The sequence below is a fragment of the Larus michahellis genome, chromosome 12, assembly GCF_964199755.1.
Source record: "Larus michahellis chromosome 12, bLarMic1.1, whole genome shotgun sequence".
Classification (NCBI taxonomy): Eukaryota; Metazoa; Chordata; class Aves; order Charadriiformes; family Laridae; genus Larus; species Larus michahellis.
The window spans coordinates 14,553,607-14,572,446 of record NC_133907.1 but is presented as its reverse complement, the minus strand read 5'-3'; the positions used below and the strand labels follow the sequence as shown (position 1 = coordinate 14,572,446).

General features: G+C 61.4%; 1 protein-coding gene across 2 annotated transcripts in view; it reads right to left on the bottom strand.

Moving 5' to 3' along the window:
* MTCL2 (microtubule crosslinking factor 2) overlaps nt 1–16,947 on the bottom strand; it is a 28,326-nt gene extending 11,379 nt beyond the window's left edge. For both annotated transcript variants that reach the window (XM_074604968.1, XM_074604969.1), the window contains exons 1-4: nt 16,164–16,947; nt 6,941–7,165; nt 4,385–4,543; nt 1,631–1,693 (exon numbers count right to left, since the gene is read on the bottom strand). In XM_074604968.1, the coding sequence (XP_074461069.1) occupies nt 1,631–1,693; nt 4,385–4,543; nt 6,941–7,165; nt 16,164–16,886 (1,170 nt within the window). In that variant the 5' untranslated portion in view covers nt 16,887–16,947. The remainder of the gene's footprint in view (nt 1–1,630; nt 1,694–4,384; nt 4,544–6,940; nt 7,166–16,163) is intronic.
* Between the last annotated feature and the right edge of the window lie 1,893 nt (nt 16,948–18,840).

Sequence of the window (18,840 nt, the reverse complement as noted above, 5' to 3'; positions counted from 1 at the left end):
CCACGGAGATTAGGGGAGGGCCAGCGCGGGCAGCCCTCCCCGCCGGGGCAGACATGACCTCAGTTCCTGTTTTTCCAGGGGGAAAAAAAAAAAAAAAAAAAAAAAAAAAAGCAGCAGCCTGACGTGTCCCTCTGCCCCTTGGCATCGCTGGAGGGACACACACGTCCCCAAGACCCCCTCAAGGGCTCCTGGGGTGCGGGGCAGACCTCAGCATTGTGTCTGTCCCCCCCAGCTGCATTTTTGGTGAGTGCCGATGCTTGCCCAGCGCAGCCAGGCAGGAAAGGGGCCCAGGAAGCCATCGATGAGTCACGAGCATCTGTGCCCGCGGGGCCACCAGGCCACGGCTGCGCAGGAGAGGGAGCATCAGGGAGGGCCATGTCCAGGGGTGATTGCACCCGAGGAATCTCGGGGTTTGTTTTCCAGCACCGGCTCCTTCCTGGAGCATCGCTCCCACCACAGAGCTGGGACTGCATCCAGCCCCACGCCCCCGGGCTGGGGGGTCTTGGCTCTGCAGGGGTGTGGGAAGCAGACCCGGGGCGGGGGGTTTACTGCAGTCCAGGGCTGGGGTTTTCTGCCCCAGGGGGAGGTAGAGGAGGAGTGGTATTTCAGCCTCAGGAAGCGGGGTGGTGGAGGTGGCTCCAGCCACACAGCCACAGTCTGCTGTTTGGGGAAACGGGGAGCAGGACCATCAGCTGGCCTGAAAGGGCTCTCAAGGATGGAGTTAAAGGAAGACGATAAATAAAAGATCGAAGGGGAAAGTCCTTGAGGGCCTGGGGATCCCCGTCCCGTGGCTGCACAGAGTGGGCTGTGCCAGCAATGACACAGGCCACCTAGAAACCCTCGGGGTGCTTGGTGTCCCCACCATGAGACGCTCTCAGCAGTGCACGGCAGGAGCGGCTTTACAGGGTCTCCTTCCCTGCCCCGGCTTTGGGGGGGCAGATCTACCCCCCAGAATAAACCTTTCAGGTCTTTTGCCTTTGAAAGAGGATTTTTCCAGTATTAAAACACTTGCATTTCTATTCCTGCAACAGCAGCTCTGCCCCTCCGAGCCCCGGTAACAGCATTAGCGAGTCACAGGGGCTCAGCCCAACAGCAAGTGACAGCTGAAATCCTGCTGCTGCCGCCGCCGGCAAATCCCCGCTCCTCTGTGCCGCCCCAGCAGCCTGGCATGGGGCAGGGACAGCTCAGCCTCCAGCCCTTCCCCACGGGGACCCTCAGCTCCCCCAAACCCCACGGGGCTCCGGGGCCACTCTCAAGGTGGCACAGGCAGGAGGGACCGGGCTGCAACAGCCGCAACTGAAGAGCAGAAGCAGCTTTGCAATGTAAAAGCCAAAGTCCTTCAGCTCCTTGCTGCAGTCCCAACACACGGAAAGGGTTAAAGCCACCGGCTGGCCACTGATGCTCCATTGATAAATGAGACAAGGGAGCGGCTGAGGACAATGAGGATGGCCCCAGCACATCAATCCCTCCCTTATGCAGGGTCTCTGAAAGGCAGGAAAGCCCTGCAAGAGAGGGGATGGCGCTGCCATGCCCACATTTACTGCTGGGCCAGGCGTAGTCTCCGGCTGGCACCACGACTTGGGTGCCAGCGGGCCACTGTAGCATGTCCGAGACGCGCCGGCACCGATACCTGCACTGATGGTTTCTTGTCAGTTTTCCCGATGGAGCGAGACCCCCGTTTCTTCAGGGAATTCTGCAGAGAGAAGAGAGAGCTGTTACCCACAGGAGCGGCACAGCACCCTGGCACGGACGGACAGACCCAGCAGGGATGGACATCGACACCGATTTCTCCAGCCACTTGTGAACCCCAGAGCCCCAGTGGGCTGAGACCCTTTGCTTTGGGGGAGCTGGACTGGCAAGCATCATATGAGGTTTGGCCAGAAATTCCCCCTGCAGGCAAGTGAGCAGTGAGAGAGCAGGAGCGAGCAGGAAATGAGCCATGGAGAGGCTGAGTCAGGTCCCCTCAGGGCTGGATGGAGCAGGGAATCCATCCCCAAGCCAAGGGACAGCTCTCGGGCATCCCAGTGTGAGAGCAGCAGACGATGACGTTCCTCATTGCCTCTTCCCCAAGCAAGGGACATGTCCCGGTCACTCAGCCATGGGGAGGGCTCCTCAGCAGGACGATGCTGATTCTGCCATCGGAGTCTCTGGCGACACAAGGGACCCTCTCCAGGCTAGTGAGGACAGCTGGCAGATGGGGAGGCAACACAGAGCAACAAGGGAGGCTGGAAGAGGGGAAAAAGCAGCTTCCCAGAGCAGGGTCAGTTACGTGGGGAAAGGAACTAGGGGAAAACCCTTAAAAACAGCCCCCCATAAGCACTGGACAATCCATGCGGCCGCCCTGGACCTATTTCCAAGCTGGCGCTGAGGCCCAGCAGCCAAAGAAAGCAGCTGTGAAATGTAAGCTGCTGCCTGTGCCAAGGTGCCGGGCTCCAGGCTTTCCTATTAAGGCCACGACCATCGCTGGAGCTGCTGCTGCAGAGCCTCTCCCGGGGGCTGGCTGTGCCACGTCGGCATCCCTCGCCCCCACCGTGCTGGGGACAGGGGCCGGCAAAGGGCATCGCCCAGCCCCGAGCAGCCCCAAGCACAGCACCCCAGGTCAGACGTGGGCTGTCATCGGTCCACCTTGGGCGCATCCCCTGGGGTGACTGTGCCCTCAGAGTCCCATCACAGCTGAGCTCGATGTGACAGGCTTGGCATGGGGTACCTGGAGCAGCCCCACTTTTCTCCTGCCCCCCCAGGAGATGCCGCGGAGGGGTAAAGCTGGAGGGGCAAACACACATGCCTTTGGGGATGATCTGCCCATCCTGACAATTATCCAATTACGGGAGAAACCTCTTGGAAAGGAGAAACAATCAGCCCTGAGGGGAGAGCCCAGCCCTGCGCAGCCTCTGCTCCACGTTGGCTTGGCTGCTAACAAGCTCTGCCACGCTATGCGCCCTCCAGCAGCCGGGAGGAGGTGGAGGAGGTGGAGGAGGGCTGTTAACTCACTCATTGTCTAATTAGCGCTGTGCAATCAGTGAGTAACCCCAATGCCCTTGTGCTAGCCTGGGGACACGCCATCCGGAGTTCGGGAGTGTGCTCTTGAGTTGTGCCAGGTCTCATGCCAGCAGCAGCATCCCCTTTGGGCTCCTGCAGCTGCAGAGAGGGGCCGCATCCTGTCCCACGCTCTTTCGCCAGGGCAAGGCAGCAGCTGGCGCTCAGCTCTCCCTGCACACCGACCACGCAACCATTTTCTCTGCCTGTTTTTCAAGCGCGAGAGTCCTCCAGCCCAGCTCCCGCTGCTGCCATTTGTTATTCAGCCCGCGTTCCCCGGCTGCAGGGAAACCCATTTCACGCCTGTTAGCGGAGGCTGCGCAGTGGAGGGACAAGACACCCCTTCTAGGGTGACGCTGCTCTGTGCCACCCTGTGAGAAGGTGGCTGCAGAGGGGATGGGTGCGACCACAGCCGGGTCCTGCAGCTCACCCAGACCTGGCCCCGCCATTAACCGGAGCCGGTCCCGGGGATCCCAAGCCGTGTGCTGGCTCCCTGCCCTGCCACACAGGGGAGTACGGCTGGGGACAGAGAGAGCCCTCCCTGTGTCGTGTCCCTGTCCTCGATGGGATCAGGGCCAGAGCTCTGCCACAGCACATCTCCTCCCACGCACTGCCCTGATGCTCCGCCAGCGACGCCTCCCAAGGCTCCCCGAGGACCAAAGGCATCCCGGGCAGTAGGGAAGTGGGTTACAAGAGCTGTGGTGGATCACAAGCCCACACTGTCACGGGGATGCCTTTCCTGTCACCAATGATGACACCGCTCCTGGCCGGGAGCTGATTCCAAACGCAGCATGACACAGAGCACCCCGGATCCATGTGGGTACCTGCATGGCACATGGCTTCCCAGGACACAGACAGGACCATGCACCCCCCCTGGCTCCACAGCACCACTGAGACACCCCTGGGACACCACTGGGACATTACTGCCATGCAGGCCCATGGCTCGGCACAGTTTGAACCAGCAGCATGCGGTCAGGATACAGCCAGCACCAGGCACTGTGCCAGGGACACAGCAGACTCCACACACCACGCAGAGCTTTGGCCGGGGGGAGCTGGGCATGGCCCAGGGCTGAGCAAGTGGCCGAGGACACATAAAGTGGCTCTAGTGCAGGGAGTACATCCCGTAGCTCCCCCCGGGACTGGGTAGAGCCAGACAGTGCCCGCAGGGTGGGATGAAGCACGCCTCACCGAGGGCAAGCGCTGCTCAGGTTTCGCAAGCATCTGCAGCACGGTTTGGGTTTCAACGACGCGAGAAGGGATGGGGGACCCCGCGGTGCAAGGCCAGGACACCTGCTACGGGCAGAGCCTTGGGGACGCCTCCCTGTCCCCCCTCCCGTGTCCTCCTCACCTCTCGGAGCTTGTCCATCTCGTTCTGCACCACCTGCTTGGCCAGCTCCGTCTCGATGAGCCGCTGGCGCAGGTCCTCGTTCTCCTCCTCCAGCCTGATCCTCTTCTTCTCCACCACCTCCAGCTCATTGTGGAGCCGCACGGAGACGTCCTTGGCCACCTGGGGACACAACGGGGCTGTCATCAAGCTGGGTGCAGTGTGCATGGGGCTGTGGGGTGCAGGGCACCTGCAATCCTCATGCAGAGATCATCAGGCTGCTACTGAGACCCTTGGGAGCTGACACTGTGCTGGGTGACACCCTGGCCCCTGTGTGCGTCCCTCGAGTCCTGTGACCACTGTTCCCCCTTCACTAGCCACAAGGCTACCCTACATCCCCATTCCCTGACCAAACCCTGCCTTCTCCAGCCCTAACACGATGCTGCAGGATGCTCATCACCTTTTCGTACTTTTTTCCCACACCACGAGGCTGGAAAAGCCCCCGCAAGGCTGGAAAAGCCCCCATAAGGCTGGAAAAGCCATCACAAGGCTGGAAAAGCCATCGGGCAGCACCAGAGCAGGCAGGCTCTCACCACAGGCAGCAGCTGTGTGGGTTGGGAGAAAGGCGAGCTGCTGCATCACGTTACGGAAAAAAACCAGCAGCTGCCCCCGGGGTGAAGGGTGCCTCCATCCATCCCGGGCACAACCCTGGAGCCCCCCTCTCCAGATCACTGCAAGGGAGCAGCCCCCGGCATAAAGGGAGCTTAACAGCACAAAGCATTCACTCCTGCAGCTGTAGGAAGGGAAAAATTGTCCCCAGTCCCCCATGCCCCCTGCTAAACCCAGGGTACCAGCGCTGGGGAGGCAGCAGAAAGCCTCACTGCAGGGCTGGGGGGGGGGCTCAGGCCAGGGGGTCGGGCTCCCGCTGCCCCCGAGGATGGGCTGTGCTTTCTTTCCCAGAAAGCAAGAAGCTTGAGGGGGGCATTTTTGGCAGCAGCACCCCAAGCTGGGGGCTGCTGGGTGGTTTGGAGAGGGGGTCGGGCCCCCAGCAGGGATGGGCAGCCCAAGGCGGGTTCGCAGCCCTGCACTTGTGGCATGTCTTGACTCTGGGACAGGCTGTTTTCTGCTCAAAAAACTAAATTACTCCTTGAGCTACCGCCTGTCCCCGCCGAGCCGTCTCCGGCTGCCACCGCACCTCTCTCCTGGCAGCAGTGGTGCAGAGAAGAGCCCTCGGCAAACACTCACTGGCACCGGCGGCTCCTTGAGGGCCAGCGGCTGGCGACGGCGAGGCAACGTCACCCCAAAGAAATCCCCTTGTCCCTGCCCCAGCCTGCCTGCCGCAATGCCCGTGGCTCTGCAAGGTTTTCCCGATGGCCGAAAGGAGCAGCTCCCAGGTCCCCAGGGTCCTGGTCCCCCTGCTCCCTCCCTGCGCACTCCTGCTGCTCCAGCCCACGGTGGTGGCCCCGTCCTGCCCCCATCGCTGCAGGATAAGGGGGCTCGACCCCAGGGCACATGGCCAGGCTGGGCTCCAGACTGCACAGGATGAACCTCGCATATGGCATTTTAAGACCCCCATCCTCGGGCAACGCTGGCCCTCCCTGCCCCACAGAACCCACGAAATGCCCCCACGAAGAAACCACCCGTGACCCAAAAGCGCTGCTCCCCACTTCTCGTACCACTGCCACCACTGGAAAATCATGATGTCCCCATTAAGGGGCTGCACCCAAAAATGGCACAACCCTGTGGAGCTCCCTGCATCTCAACATCCCCTGCCACCCCCTCGTGCCTCACCAGCCACCTGGTATCAATACAGGCTGGGGGATGAAGGGTTGAGAGTAACTCTGCTGAGAACTTGGGGTACTGGTGGATGAGAAGCTCAACACAAGCCAACAATGTTTCCTCACAGCCCAGAAAGCCAACCACATCCTGGGCTGCACCCCCAGCAGCATGGCCAGCAGGGCGAGGGGGGGGATCCTGCCCCTCTGCTCCGCTCTTTGAGACCCCCCTGCAGTGCTGCCTCCAGCTCTGGGGCCACCAACAGCAGAAGGACACGGACCTGTTGGAGCGGGGCCAGAGGAGGTCACGGAGATGCTGGGAGGGCTGGAGCCCCTCTGCTGTGAGGACAGGCTGGGAGAGCTGGGGGGGTTCAGCCTGGAGAAGAGAAGGCTCCGGGGAGACCTTAGAGCCCCTTCCAGTCCCTTAAGGGGCCCCAGGAAAGATACGGACAGACTTTATAGCAGGACCTGTTGCAACAGGACAAGGGGTAATGGCTTTAAACTAGATATAAGGAAGAAATTTTTTACAATGAGGCTGGTGTAACACTGGCCCAGGTTGCCCAGAGAGGTCGTAGATGCCCCATCCCTGGAAATATTCAAGGTCAGGTCGGACGGGGCTCTGAGCAACCTGATCTAGTTGAAGATGTCCCTGCTCATGGCAGGGGTTTGGACTAGAGGACCTTTAAAGGTCCCTTCCAACCCAAACTATTCTATGATACTATGATTCTATGACCACATCTCACCAAAAACCACTTTGGGGGACCTGAGGACTGCCTGGATGGGGACGTCACCCTCCTAGTCTCACCTTGACGTCCTGCTCGAGGCTGTGGATGAGCTCGCCGTCCACCTGGCCCGTCTGTGCCACGCGCAGGCTGCGGCGCTCGGCCTTGCGCAGCCGGTACTGCAGGATGCGGCAGGTCTTGCTGGCCTGGTCCAGCTGCTGCCGGAGCTCCTGCAGCTGGTAGACATCCTCCTCCATGTAGACGTCCCTCATCTCCAGCATCTCAGCGCGCAGCTCCTCGATCTCATCCTGTGGGGAGATGCACGTTAGAGAGGGTGGACCCTGCAGCTTGGTCTCCCCTCTTTTCCCCCTGAGACACCTCCCCACTGTGGCTCCCCTGACCTTCTCCATCCCATGAGCTGTTTTCACAGACCTTCAAGCCCTCGGGTTAAGCCCCATCCTTGCAGGAAAAGGGCTCAGAGCCAGCAGGGCACCATCACCCACCCGGGGTGGGGGGGAACAGCCAACATGGGCGCCTATAAATATTTGTGGTAAAAGAAAGAGGAAGGTGGGGGAGGGAGAGGAGCTGCAGAAGCAGTACAGGCGGCAGCCGCGGCAAGAAAAATGTAGGTCGTCTTTGGAAAAGATGTGTCAGGGAGGCAGGCGAGGGAAGGAGGAGACGGCAGGCAAGGACAGGGGAGGCAACGCGGGGACAACAGCAAGATGCCTCCAACATCAGGGACCAGAGGTTGCCCCTTGTTTTGCCAGCAAACAGCAACCACCAGGCTGGGTCCCCCTTCTGCTGTTTCCCAGTTTCATCAGCTCTCACAACGATGAGCCTCTCCCAGCCCAGCAGAGCCTCTGTGGGGCTGCAACGTCGCTGTCACGGCAGGGCCAGGGGTGACGTCCCCCTGGCACCAGCACCAACCCAAAGCTTCCTCTGGGTCTGCAGCACATGACCGCTGTGGGACCCCTTGCACCAGCCACAGCCCTGGTGCCACCTTCCCATCCAGTGGCCACTGAGGATACTCAAGGATTGTCCCCTCCGGTTCCACATGGGCTGCCCAAAGCTGTTCTCACATCCCTGTGAACATGGTCTCAACCCAAATCCTCCAAGCAAACACTCCAGCCATTGCACCAGTTGTTCTCCTCCTCAGCAAGACCCGGTGCACCCAGCCTGCACCTGGGAAGGGATTGAGCATCAGCTTTCCTGCCAAAAAACCCCCGCCACTAAACGCATCCCATCGCTGCCAAATGCAACTCGAGATGTGCAGGTCTCACGCTGCCGCCTGCACCGCAGCATGGCCCGGGAAGGGACAAGATGAGGATCCAACACAGGCAGCGGGGACGCACAGCCCCGATTCACCCCGGGCAGAGGGGGACAGGACCCCGCTGCTCCCCACACTGCCCGTGACAGTGTCCTACAGCCCGAGAGAGCAGCACCGCGCCGGCTCTGCCAGGCGCTGGCACCCTCGCTGCTGCGCTCGCCCGGCCTGGACAAAGCCCCAGCTGCAAGAATTCCCCCGAAAGGCGAAGCCGAGCCCGGAGAGGAGGGGGGGTGGCAGCTGCAGGGACAAGTCACAGTCGCTCACTGTTGGCTTTAAACACTACGTGATAAATAAGGAACGCCAATTAGACAATCCCAGATTATCTCCCAGCCCAGGCTGCCAGAGCCCAGCGGCACCGTGGCCACCAGCATCCTGCCACCCTCTGCCACTCTGCTTCTTGCCGGGGGGTCTCGAGAACAAGAGCCGGGCAGAAACAGCCCTGAGGCACTGAGATGGTCAGCGGGGTGTTACAGGGACACCCGGCCGGTCTGCTCCAGGGACAACCAGAGACTGTCCCATGAAGGGGCATCAGGCGTGAAACCCCCCAGGGACGAACTGCGTGTGCCTGCAATGCACCCTGGAGTGACAACCCCGACGGAAACCCACTGCCAGCACTGCCCACCCCACACGGCAGTGCCACCGACCTGGGGACACCAGCAAAAACCCCGTAAGCCAAACCAGTCCGGGGAGCTGGTTTATGGGATCCATTCCTTGGGAGCTGTCATGGGGAATAACGCATTATGCATCGCAGCAGAGCAGGCGCTCTGCAACGGGGTGGTGGAAAATAACCCTTCACCACCAAAGTCAGGTGAATCATGGCTTGAATACGATTGCAGAGGCACTGGGGGCTGCCTGCCTCCCGCTCCAGCACTGACCATACTGGCTCCCATTTGCCATGCAGGGCAGGGAGCGGAGACCTTGGAAAAAACCCAACCCAACCTTACATTTGCTGGAAGGAAGCCTGGGCTGGCCATGCTAAGAGCTCCTGCTTGTTTACGCCTCGGGTTGTAGCAACCAGCACTTTAGGGGGAGGCCGTGTCCAGCATGAGCCGCTGCCGGGGCAAAGCCCGGTGGCACAGCCCAGAGCTGCTCCTTCACAGGGTGCTCCCATGGGAAGCGGGGCTGGGGGGGGGTTGGAAGCAGGGCTGGCACTGGGGGGGCTGGGAAAGCGGCCAGAGGAATTCACCCACACCCTGTAACACCAATAAACCCACTCACAGCCGGCCCCGAGCTTGCCCCTCGGAGGCAAGCCATGCTGCTAAGCCATAATAACTGGATTAGGATCGGAGAGCAGAAAAGTGCCAGCAAACTGGAAGAGAGCTTAGGATGGCAAAGCTGATCCCCTCTGTGACTGGGCTGCAGGGGGTAGAAGAGCCCCGCAGGTCCTGCAGGCAGCGCAATGGGGTGCACCGAGGTCCCCTGACGGTGTTGGGGGTCCATGACAGCCACCGAGCCCCACCCTTTGCATCAGCACGCTTTCTGGTGTCGATACCCAACTTACCAAAATCAAAGCAAAAAATCCATTTGGATAAAGGTGAGAGCAGAGTCAGGAGCAGGGAGGAACCCCCTAGAAACATCCCAAATTCAGGGGCGGCGTTGAGAGCGTGAAGCACCATAAGCGATGCTAAATAAAGTGTGAAATGGAGATGACGTGGGCAACACTGAGGACGAGATCATAGAATCACAGAATGGTTTAGGTTGGAAGGGACCTTAAAGACCATCTCGTTCCAGCCCCCCTGCCCTGGGCAGGGACACCTCCCACCAGACCAGGCTGCTCCAAGCCCCGTCCAACCTGGCCTTGAACCCCTCTCCAGGGATGGGGCAGCCACAGCTTCTCTGGGAAACCTTTGCCAATGTCTCACCGTGCTCACAGTAAAGAATTTCTTCCTAATATCTCACCTACATCTCCCCTCTTTCAGTTTAAAACCATCCCCCCTCATCCTATGGCTCCCCTCCCTGATCCAGAGTCCCTCCCCTTCTTTCCTGGAGCCCCTTCAGGGACTGGAAGGGGCTCTAAGGTCTCCCCGGAGCCTTCTCTTCTCCAGGCTGAACCCCCCCAGCTCTCTCAGCCTGTCCTCACAGCAGAGGGGCTCCAGCCCTCCCAGCATCTCCGTGACCTCCTCTGGCCCTGCTCCAACAGGTCCATATCCTTCTTGTACTGACATAAATCACTTCTTTCCAACACAACTGCCCATGAGGGCTGCCAGGCTCAGCCACTTGTCCCATAAACAAAAAGGCACCCACCCCTATGTGGCATCACAGCCTCCCAGCACCCATGGGCTGCTCATCCCCTCCATCCTCCAGTGCATCCATGCTCACCCCACCTCTGCAGAAGCAAAGGTTACAATTTTTTTTTAGGCCAGAAGTCATCTGGCTTGGAAAAGACGCTGGGGATCTGCAGTCCAGAGGGACTTGTTTCAATGCCCGAGGGATGACGGTGTGCAGAAGCGATCACCCCACTTGTGTTTGCAGGAGCCGGGTTGCGCTCGATGGAGGAACCCAAGAGACAATACACACCTCCAACCTTCTCTGAGCAAACCTCAGAGAAACTGGCTCTCCCTGGGGAGATTATTAAGGAAACTCAGCGGCAAGGTGGGGTACAAACTGCCTGGTTCCAGTTCAGAAAAAAACATTCATTTTCAGAGCAGAAGGTAACAGCTACAGCCATGTCCGCACGCCTGCTTGCAGGACATCAGCTCCTCCAGGAAGGACAAGACCTGGAAGGGGCTGAGCTTTCAGGTGATGGCAGACAACACCTCAAAATGCAGATCAGACCCATCGTGGGTTGCTGCAGAAGAGTTAAATCCTCGGATCTCCTGTCCAAGGGGAGTTTCACGCTGGCTTAGGCGCCTGCAGGAATGCAGCGAGCTCAGAGCAGAGCAGGGGACTCGCGCTGCGCAACGCTCGCAGCTCCTCAGCAGGCTCCGCTATCTCTTAGAAGCAGAAAGCAGCAACGGATACAAAACAGGATCATGCAAATAACGACATGGCTGGCTGTCGTGCTGCCGACAGCATATACGCCTATGGCTTTGGCAGCCCCAGGCTTTTGGGGCGTAGCCAAGCAGCAGCCGCTTGCCCGTGGGGGGGGGCAGGCAGCCCTTCGGGGAACCCAGCCCTGCCCGCATCCCCCCCCTCCACCCGCACCCCCAAACCTCAGGGCAAGATGCAGAGGAGGAGAAAGGGTGGAAGCTGCCGGGATGTTTTGTATTGAGACCTTTGTGCGGAGCTCGGGGCCATGCTGGCAGCAGGAACGCCCCGGGGGGAGAGCCTGCAATCCCCCCTGCAAAGGTGGGGATTAACATCCAGGAGCAACAAACCCCGCTTCCTCGGAGATTACAGCACAAAAGCGGCAGCTTTCAATTAACTCTGAGCCCCCACCAGCCAGAAGAGGGAATTATGCTTGAATTTGCTAGGGGAAAAAATAAAATCAGAAGGGATTTCTAAAGGAAATTGCCCAGGGTGCCCAGGCACGTCCCCTGCTAGCAAGGGGATCCCAGAAAATGCAGCTCGCCCCGAGCCCACGCCGGGGTGCAATGGGTGGAAGGATGGGTAAGGAACACCCATGTGTCACACACAGGGGTTTCTTTAGCTGCATTAACAGCAGCTCTAGCCCAGCTCCGCTAGTAAACATCCACCATCCTTCCTTCCATGTCACGCTGGAGCTCAGCACAGCAGCCGGCGTGCTGAGCCCTACCCCTGGCCGGGACACCAGCTCCTGCTCGGCAGAGAGCACAGCACGTCGGCGAGGGAAAAATCAACATTTCTCAGCTTTACACCTGCCCCCATAAATTAACAGGCAAACAGCTGGGGGCTCTCTGCAGCCCAACCCACGTCATGCAGCATCCGAAAAGGCAAGAGGCTGCAAAGCCCCTTCCAGGGTGGCTGCTGGTGGGGTCACACTCAGCAGAACCGGGCACCCCGGCTCTGCCCACTGTTACGGGGACCCCTGGGGACCTGAGCAGGACCTGAGCAGCAGCAGAGCTGGGACCCAGCGCCAACAAAGGCTGCCCAAATGCAACCTCCGGGTCCCCCACGCAGCCCCGGGCGCCTCCGCGGGATGCTCTCAGCGAGCCCTCGCTGGTGGCGTGCACCAGTCCCTGGCTGCCTCGGGGAAAATGAGCCACCCACCCACCCAACGTGTTTCTCCACAGAGCTGGGAAACGCACGCAAACCCTGAGGGACACAGGGTGATTGGAGCAGGGCAGGGAGCAGGACGGGGCAGGACGAGCTGCGCTCCCGGCCTCACGCCTAAGTCCCTTCCCCGCGGAGAGGAGCCCAGGCATCCCCTCCCCTTGCTCCAAACCCTCTCCCGTGCCCACTCTTTGTCTGCCTGTCCCTCCGCAGCTGCTGCCGTATCACATCTCACATTTTCCAGCCTGCTGAGCAGGGCTGGGAGCTGCTCGCCATCGCATGGCTCAGCAACAGCGAGACGGGGCAAGGACACCCAAGACACTGCCTTCCTCCCTGGGCTACCAACCTGGGCACGAGAAACGGCCCTTTTTTGGGGGAAACACTCAAAATAACCTATTCATGTGTGTGGGGGGGTGTCACAGCAGGTGGATGCACCCGAGAGCGGGGGCAAGAGGAGACACCAGCCCGTTGCGCCCAGAGCAGGAGGAGGAAGGGAGAGCATTGCAAAAATACAGGTTGCAAAGAGAAATGGGTGAAACGTGCTTAAATATGTAGATTTTATTATGGCAGGCGAGGAAAGCAGCAACATGAGCTGGCAGCGCTACAGAGGGCTGCGATGCGCTCTGCTGGGAAGCTCCAAAACCCAGCGTGCATCACACGGGCGTAGTAGTACCACGCACGCCTGGCCCGTGCCAAAACGTCGCCAAAACCCTCCCGCCCCCAAAAATCCTCCTTTCTCTTTAAAAACACACCAGGTTTTACCCGGCTCCGATGAATACATAAAAAAACTATTCCTTTGCAGTTATCTGGGTGAGTCCTAGGAAATAAGTCACCTCTGATAAGTGTGATTTCATCCATACCCGTGGGGAGGGGAGCTGCCGAGGACATGGGCCACCTCTGCAGGGTCCCCGCACACTGGTCACCGACCTGGGCTGCCTGTCAAGGCGGGTGATGCTGATTGCTTGGGTTAGGGCTTTATTTTTGTCGTAAGGCCCCAAATCCCCGAATTTTTAGCAGAGACAGCACAAGCCAGCACCCTGCTGCAGCCCAGCAGAGTTTTCCGCTCCTTGCTGGAAAAACCAGGCAAAAACTTCCATCTTTTTTTGGAGCACAGGGCGGGCAGGCACCTGGCTGCGGCTTCTGCCCAGCTGGAGCCAGGGTACCACCCCGGTCTCCTGCTCAAGTTTCAGGAGGTGTGAGCTACAACACCAAAACATGGTTACGAGCAGGATGCGCGTGTCAGGGAGGTGTACGCAGAGGGACCCACGCGCTGGCGCGAGCGCACATAGGAGACACCATGGCCAAGAAGGGAGGATGCCACCAGCATCCCCATGGTGCTGCACGCCACCAGCAGCTCTCTGCTTTCCCCACCTGGGGCGGGGACTTGAGTTGCCACCCCTCATGGCAGGTAAAATACTCGCACCCCGCACACCTGCTGCTTGCCAGGAAAACGGATCACGTGGAAACGGAGGAAGCAACCATGCAGTCCACAAGAACAGCAGCGTTTGCATGCACGTTCTTGGGAACTGGAGAGGCCTCATCTGTATTTTTCCAGCTCTCAGTAAATCAAAGCCCTTAAGCTCTTGCTGCTAATTCTGGCAGGAGTTGGGACACCAGCTGTGAACCAGGGCTTTGCTAATGGACAAAGGGCCTGATTGAGCATCTTCAGGCACGTCACCCAATGCTTAGCTCCCACCTCGTAGCTATAATCCCAACGCATTTACAAACTTTGGCACCCGGGGTTGAGAGCTGGCCTGATTTCCAACCTGTGACATCCGAAGAGCAGCCAGTGAGATGCGGCACCTTCCCCTGAACCCCCCAGCAGGGGACTGCCCAAGCATCTCATCCACAGCTCCACCCTGAAGAAGAGGAGAGAGCTCAAAATGCCTGCAGCCCACTGGGATGTGGTACCTGGGGGGTGTTTGTGCCCACCCCACAGCAGGCAGCGCATATCAAGGTGCGTCGGGTCAGTGTGTGACCAGAGGCAGAACAGCTCGGCACATCTGTCCTGGCTTCACCACGTGCCCATGAAACAAGCAGCCACGCGCACCTGGAAAAAAGCCCCAGGGAGAATGGGAACCGGCGGAAAGAAGCGAGCTGGAAAATCCTCCCAGGGTCTGGCAGGCAGGGAGGGCAGCGGAGAGCATCCCACCCTGTGCCGGGCCAAGCTGTGCCCAACTGTGCAGGGTCAGGTTGTGCCACACTGTGTTCCGGGATGCCAAACTGGCCTGAGCCAAACTGTGCCATGCTGAGCTGTGCCTTGCTAAGCTGTGCCAGCCCAGGCCGTGCTGAGCCTAGCCATGCCAAGCTGGGGCTGTGCTAGGCTTGGCCATGCTGTGCTGAGCCAACCTGCGCCCATCCATGCCACGCCAGGGCAGGCCATGCCCAGCTGGGTCATGCCAGGCCAAGCTGGCCCACATTGTGCCAATGCATGTCCTGTGACCAAGCCTGCCATGCTATGCTGAGCCAAGCAGTGCCCAGATGTGCCACACCATGCTGGACCATGCCCAGTTGGGCCACGTTGGGCCAAGCTGAGTTGGGCCATGCCAGGCTTAGGCAAGCCATGCCCTGCGGCCAGCCATGCCATGCTGCGCTGACCTGAGCCAAGCCTGGCCATAACATCCCAGGCCATCTCCAGCCATGCCATGCTGCGTCGAGCTGAGCCCAGTGATACCACGCCAGGCCATGTTCGGTGACGCCGTGCAGGGCTGAGCGATGCCGAGTCCTGCACCCAGCCATGCCATACCGTGCTGCCCAACTGAGCCAGGCAGAGCTGCGCTGAGCTGTGCCCAGCAATGCCCAGGGATGCTGCACTGTACCGTGCCTGACCTGGGGATGCTGAGCCACGCTACTGCCCAGGGACACTGTGCCATGCTGAGCCATGCCCTGGGATGCCATGCCATACTGTGCATTCCCAGGGATGCTCTGCCATGCTGAGCCATGCTTTGGGATGCTATGCCATGCCATTCCCAGAGATGCTCTGCCATGTTGAGCCATGCCCTGGGATGCCATGCCATGCCATTCACAGGGATGCTGTGCCACACTTAGCCATGCTTTGGGATGCTGTGCCATGCCCTGGGACGTCATTCTGTGCCCAGGGATGCTGAGCCATGCTGTGCTGTGCCACACCATGCCCTGGGATGCTGTGTTGTGCCCAGGGATCCCAAGCCATGGTGTCCCATGCCCTGGGGTGCCACACTGTGGCGTCCTAATGCCCAGGGATGCTGTGCCATGCTGCGCCATGGCCAGGGATGCAATGCCATGCTGACCCTTGCCCTGGGATGCTGTGTTGTGCCGAGGGATGCTAAGCCATGCTGACTCATGCCCTGGGATGCCACACCATGCCATGCTACGGCCAGGGATGCTATGCCATGCTGAGCAATGCCCTCGGACACCATGCTGTGCCATGCCATGCCTAGGCATGCTGAACCACGCTATGGCCAGGGATGCTGAGCCTTGCTAACCCATGCCCTGGGATGCCATCCTGTGCCACGCTACTGCCCAGGGATGCCATGCCCCACCGAGCCGTGCCCATGGATGCCACGTTACACTGACCCTTCCATGCTGTGTTGTGCCGAGGGATGCTAAGCCATGCTGACCTGTGCCCTGGGATGCCACACCATGCCATGCTATGGCCAGGGATGCTGTGCCATGCTGAGCAATGCCCTTGGATGCCATGCTGTGCCATGCCATGCCATGCCTAGGGATGTTGAACCACACTATGGACAGGGATGCTGAGCCTTGCTAACCCATGCCAAGGGATGCCATCCTGTGCCACACTAATGCCCCGGGATGCCATGCCCCACCGAGCCGTGCCCTGGGATGTCGCGCCATGGTGCCGTGCCCACCTTGAGATAGTCGTTCTCGGAGCGCAGGTCCTCCAGCTCTCGGAGCAGCCCGTCGGTGCCGGCGTCCAGCAGCTCCTCGGTGAGGTCGGAGAAGGCGAGGGAGGTGCTGAGCTGCAGGCGGCTGCTGGCCACGGAGGCGGCCGAGGGCTCCTCGGGCAGCGGCGAGGCCTCACCGGCCGAGGGCGGCGGCGGCGGGGCGCTGCCGGGGGACTCGCCATCGCTGCCGCTGAGCCCCAGCTCCAGCGAGAGCAGCTTCGCCTCCTCCGAGGCGCTGCAGTCCGACACCTCCGAGCTGCTGTCGGTCAGGCTGGTCCCCGCCACCGACCCGGCGACCGCTCCCGGTCCCGGTGCCGGCCGCCTCGCCCCGCTGGCCGCCGTCTCTGCCCCGCGACACCGCCCCTTCGCCCTGGACGCTCCGCGCCCCGCCGGCCCCTTCCCGCCGGCCCGGGCCGCCGCCGCCGCCGCCCGCTTCTCCGGCCGCCCCTCCTTGCCGCCCCCCGCCCGCCGCGGGTGCGCGCCCCCCGCCGCCAGCCGCGGGGCCGCGCCCGGGTGCCCCCCGCCGCCGCCGCCGCGCCGGCTCTTGGCCAGCGACCAGCCGGGCACCTCCTTGGGGCGGGCGGGCGACGGCGCCCGCTGCGGCTTCTTCTTCTTCTCCGGGAGCGGTGGCGGCGGCGGCGGCGGCGGTGGTGCGGAGGGGCCCTGCTCCGCCGGCGCGGCCTCCATGTCCCGCTGCGCTGCGCTGGGCTCGGCCCCGGCTGCGGCTGCGGCTGCGGCCCCGGCTCCGCCCGCCCCGCCGCCGGGCGGGGACGAGCGCGGGCGGCGAACAAAAGGCGGCTGAGGAGGAGGAGGAGGAGGGGGGGTGATGAGGGGGGGCGGTGGGAGAGGCGGGGGGGCGGCCGTGCTGGCGGCAACAGCGACCCCTCCGCCCGCCCAGCGCCGCGCCGCCCGCTCCCAGAGGCATCCCTGAGGGATGAGGGGCGTCCCGGGGGTGGGGGGGACCCCCGTGGGTGAGGGTCCCCCGGGCATCTTCGTTCTTGGGGACAGCTTTGGGAGTGCAGGTTCCCCGCTCCCCCAGCGCGGTGTGGGTCCCCGAGGCATCCCTGGGGACAGGGGTCCCCTTGTCTGTCCCCCTGCATCCCCCAGGTCGCTGGGGCATCCCTGCGGGGGAGGGTCACCCCAGGGCATCCCGGTGGGTGGGGGTCCCTGGGACGCCCCTGAGGGTAAGGGTCCCCCCGGGCAGGTGTGGGGAAGGGTGTCCCCAGGGCATCCTCAGCAGTGCAAGTCCCCTGGGAGTCCCTGTAAGAGCAGGTCCCTTGGGGCAGCCTCGGGGGTGAGGCCCCGGTCTCCCGTGGGTAAGGGTCCCTGGGGTACCCCCGTTGGTAGGGGTCCCCCAGGACACTCCTGTAAGTGCAGGACACCCTCAGAGACAGAGGTCCCTTATGGGTGGGAGGTCCTCAGGGCCCCTCTTGGTGAGGATCCCCTGGGGCGTGGGAGGTCCCCTGCACCCCATGGGTGGAGGTCCCCTGGGACACCACGCTGCCCGGGGTGGGCTCCAGCTGCCTGCCAAGCTGTCGGGGTGCACGGAGCCCTGCACAGTGCCTCTCCGGGGGGAAGCCATCAGCGGCGAGCGCCTGTGCGAGTCTGCTCCCACCCACCAGCCCGCGTCTCTCATACGTTAACAACCCAGCCCCAAACCCACTGCCAGCATCCGAAGGCTGGGTTTGAAAAATGCTCCTCTGTGCCTGCCCCTGTGCAGTGCGGCCAGTCGCAGCCTCGCAGCAGCAAACGGAGCTCTGCCGCCCGGTACAGAGCTCCCCTACCCCAGATTCAGCTTTTCATGCTGGGCAGCGTGACCCCATGGCGACAGCTTCTTTTCTCTGGGGGCAAACCTGAGCCTGGCGGCAGTACAGAGCCCACCACATGCCTTGGGCAGCTGCTGCCTGAGATAAACACACGTGAGGTTTATTATGGCACTGCTCAGCACCCCTCCCTGCCCAATACCCAGCCCCCTGCCTTCCCCAGGGACCCTCCCCAAGGACCAGGCTCCCTCTGGGACGTGGGGTGGGGTTGCACCTCCCGCTCTGCCCTAAACCAGCCGTGCATCCTGCATAGGAAAATCAGGATTGTACATCAAACCCAGGCTTTTATTGCAGAAACAGCTCCATGCTGCTCATGGCCTGAGCAAGAGCTATAAATCGGGTGGGTGCCTCTGGCCACGGCTGGTTGAGCCCCTGCTGTGGCTTTGCTGGTGAAGGGCTGATAACTGTGACAAGGGGGATGTGGGTGGAATAAGAGACCCCAGGAAGGTGAGGGGGGCTCTGTGCCCTGGCCCCATGCCGCAGCACAGCCACTGCACTGGGGCAAGGCCCCCGGGCACTCCTGCCCCTCCTAGGCTGAATCACAGCCACAGATGGTCTGTTTTCCAGGCTCTGGCGTATCGCCTGATCCCACCCATTGGAGGAACGCAGGTTGGGCTGTCACAGGACCCATCCTGCAGCCCGGGACAAGAGGGATGGACGGAGGACAGTGCGGAGCTGCCTTTCTCTACATGCTGCAGAGCAACGTGTGCCCAGAGCTAACGGGAAGGCTGCTCTCCCCACAGCCCTCGCAGCATCGTTAGCGGAGTTATGATTCAGCCCTGCTGCATGACTGCACATGCCCCTGTACGGCACGTCAG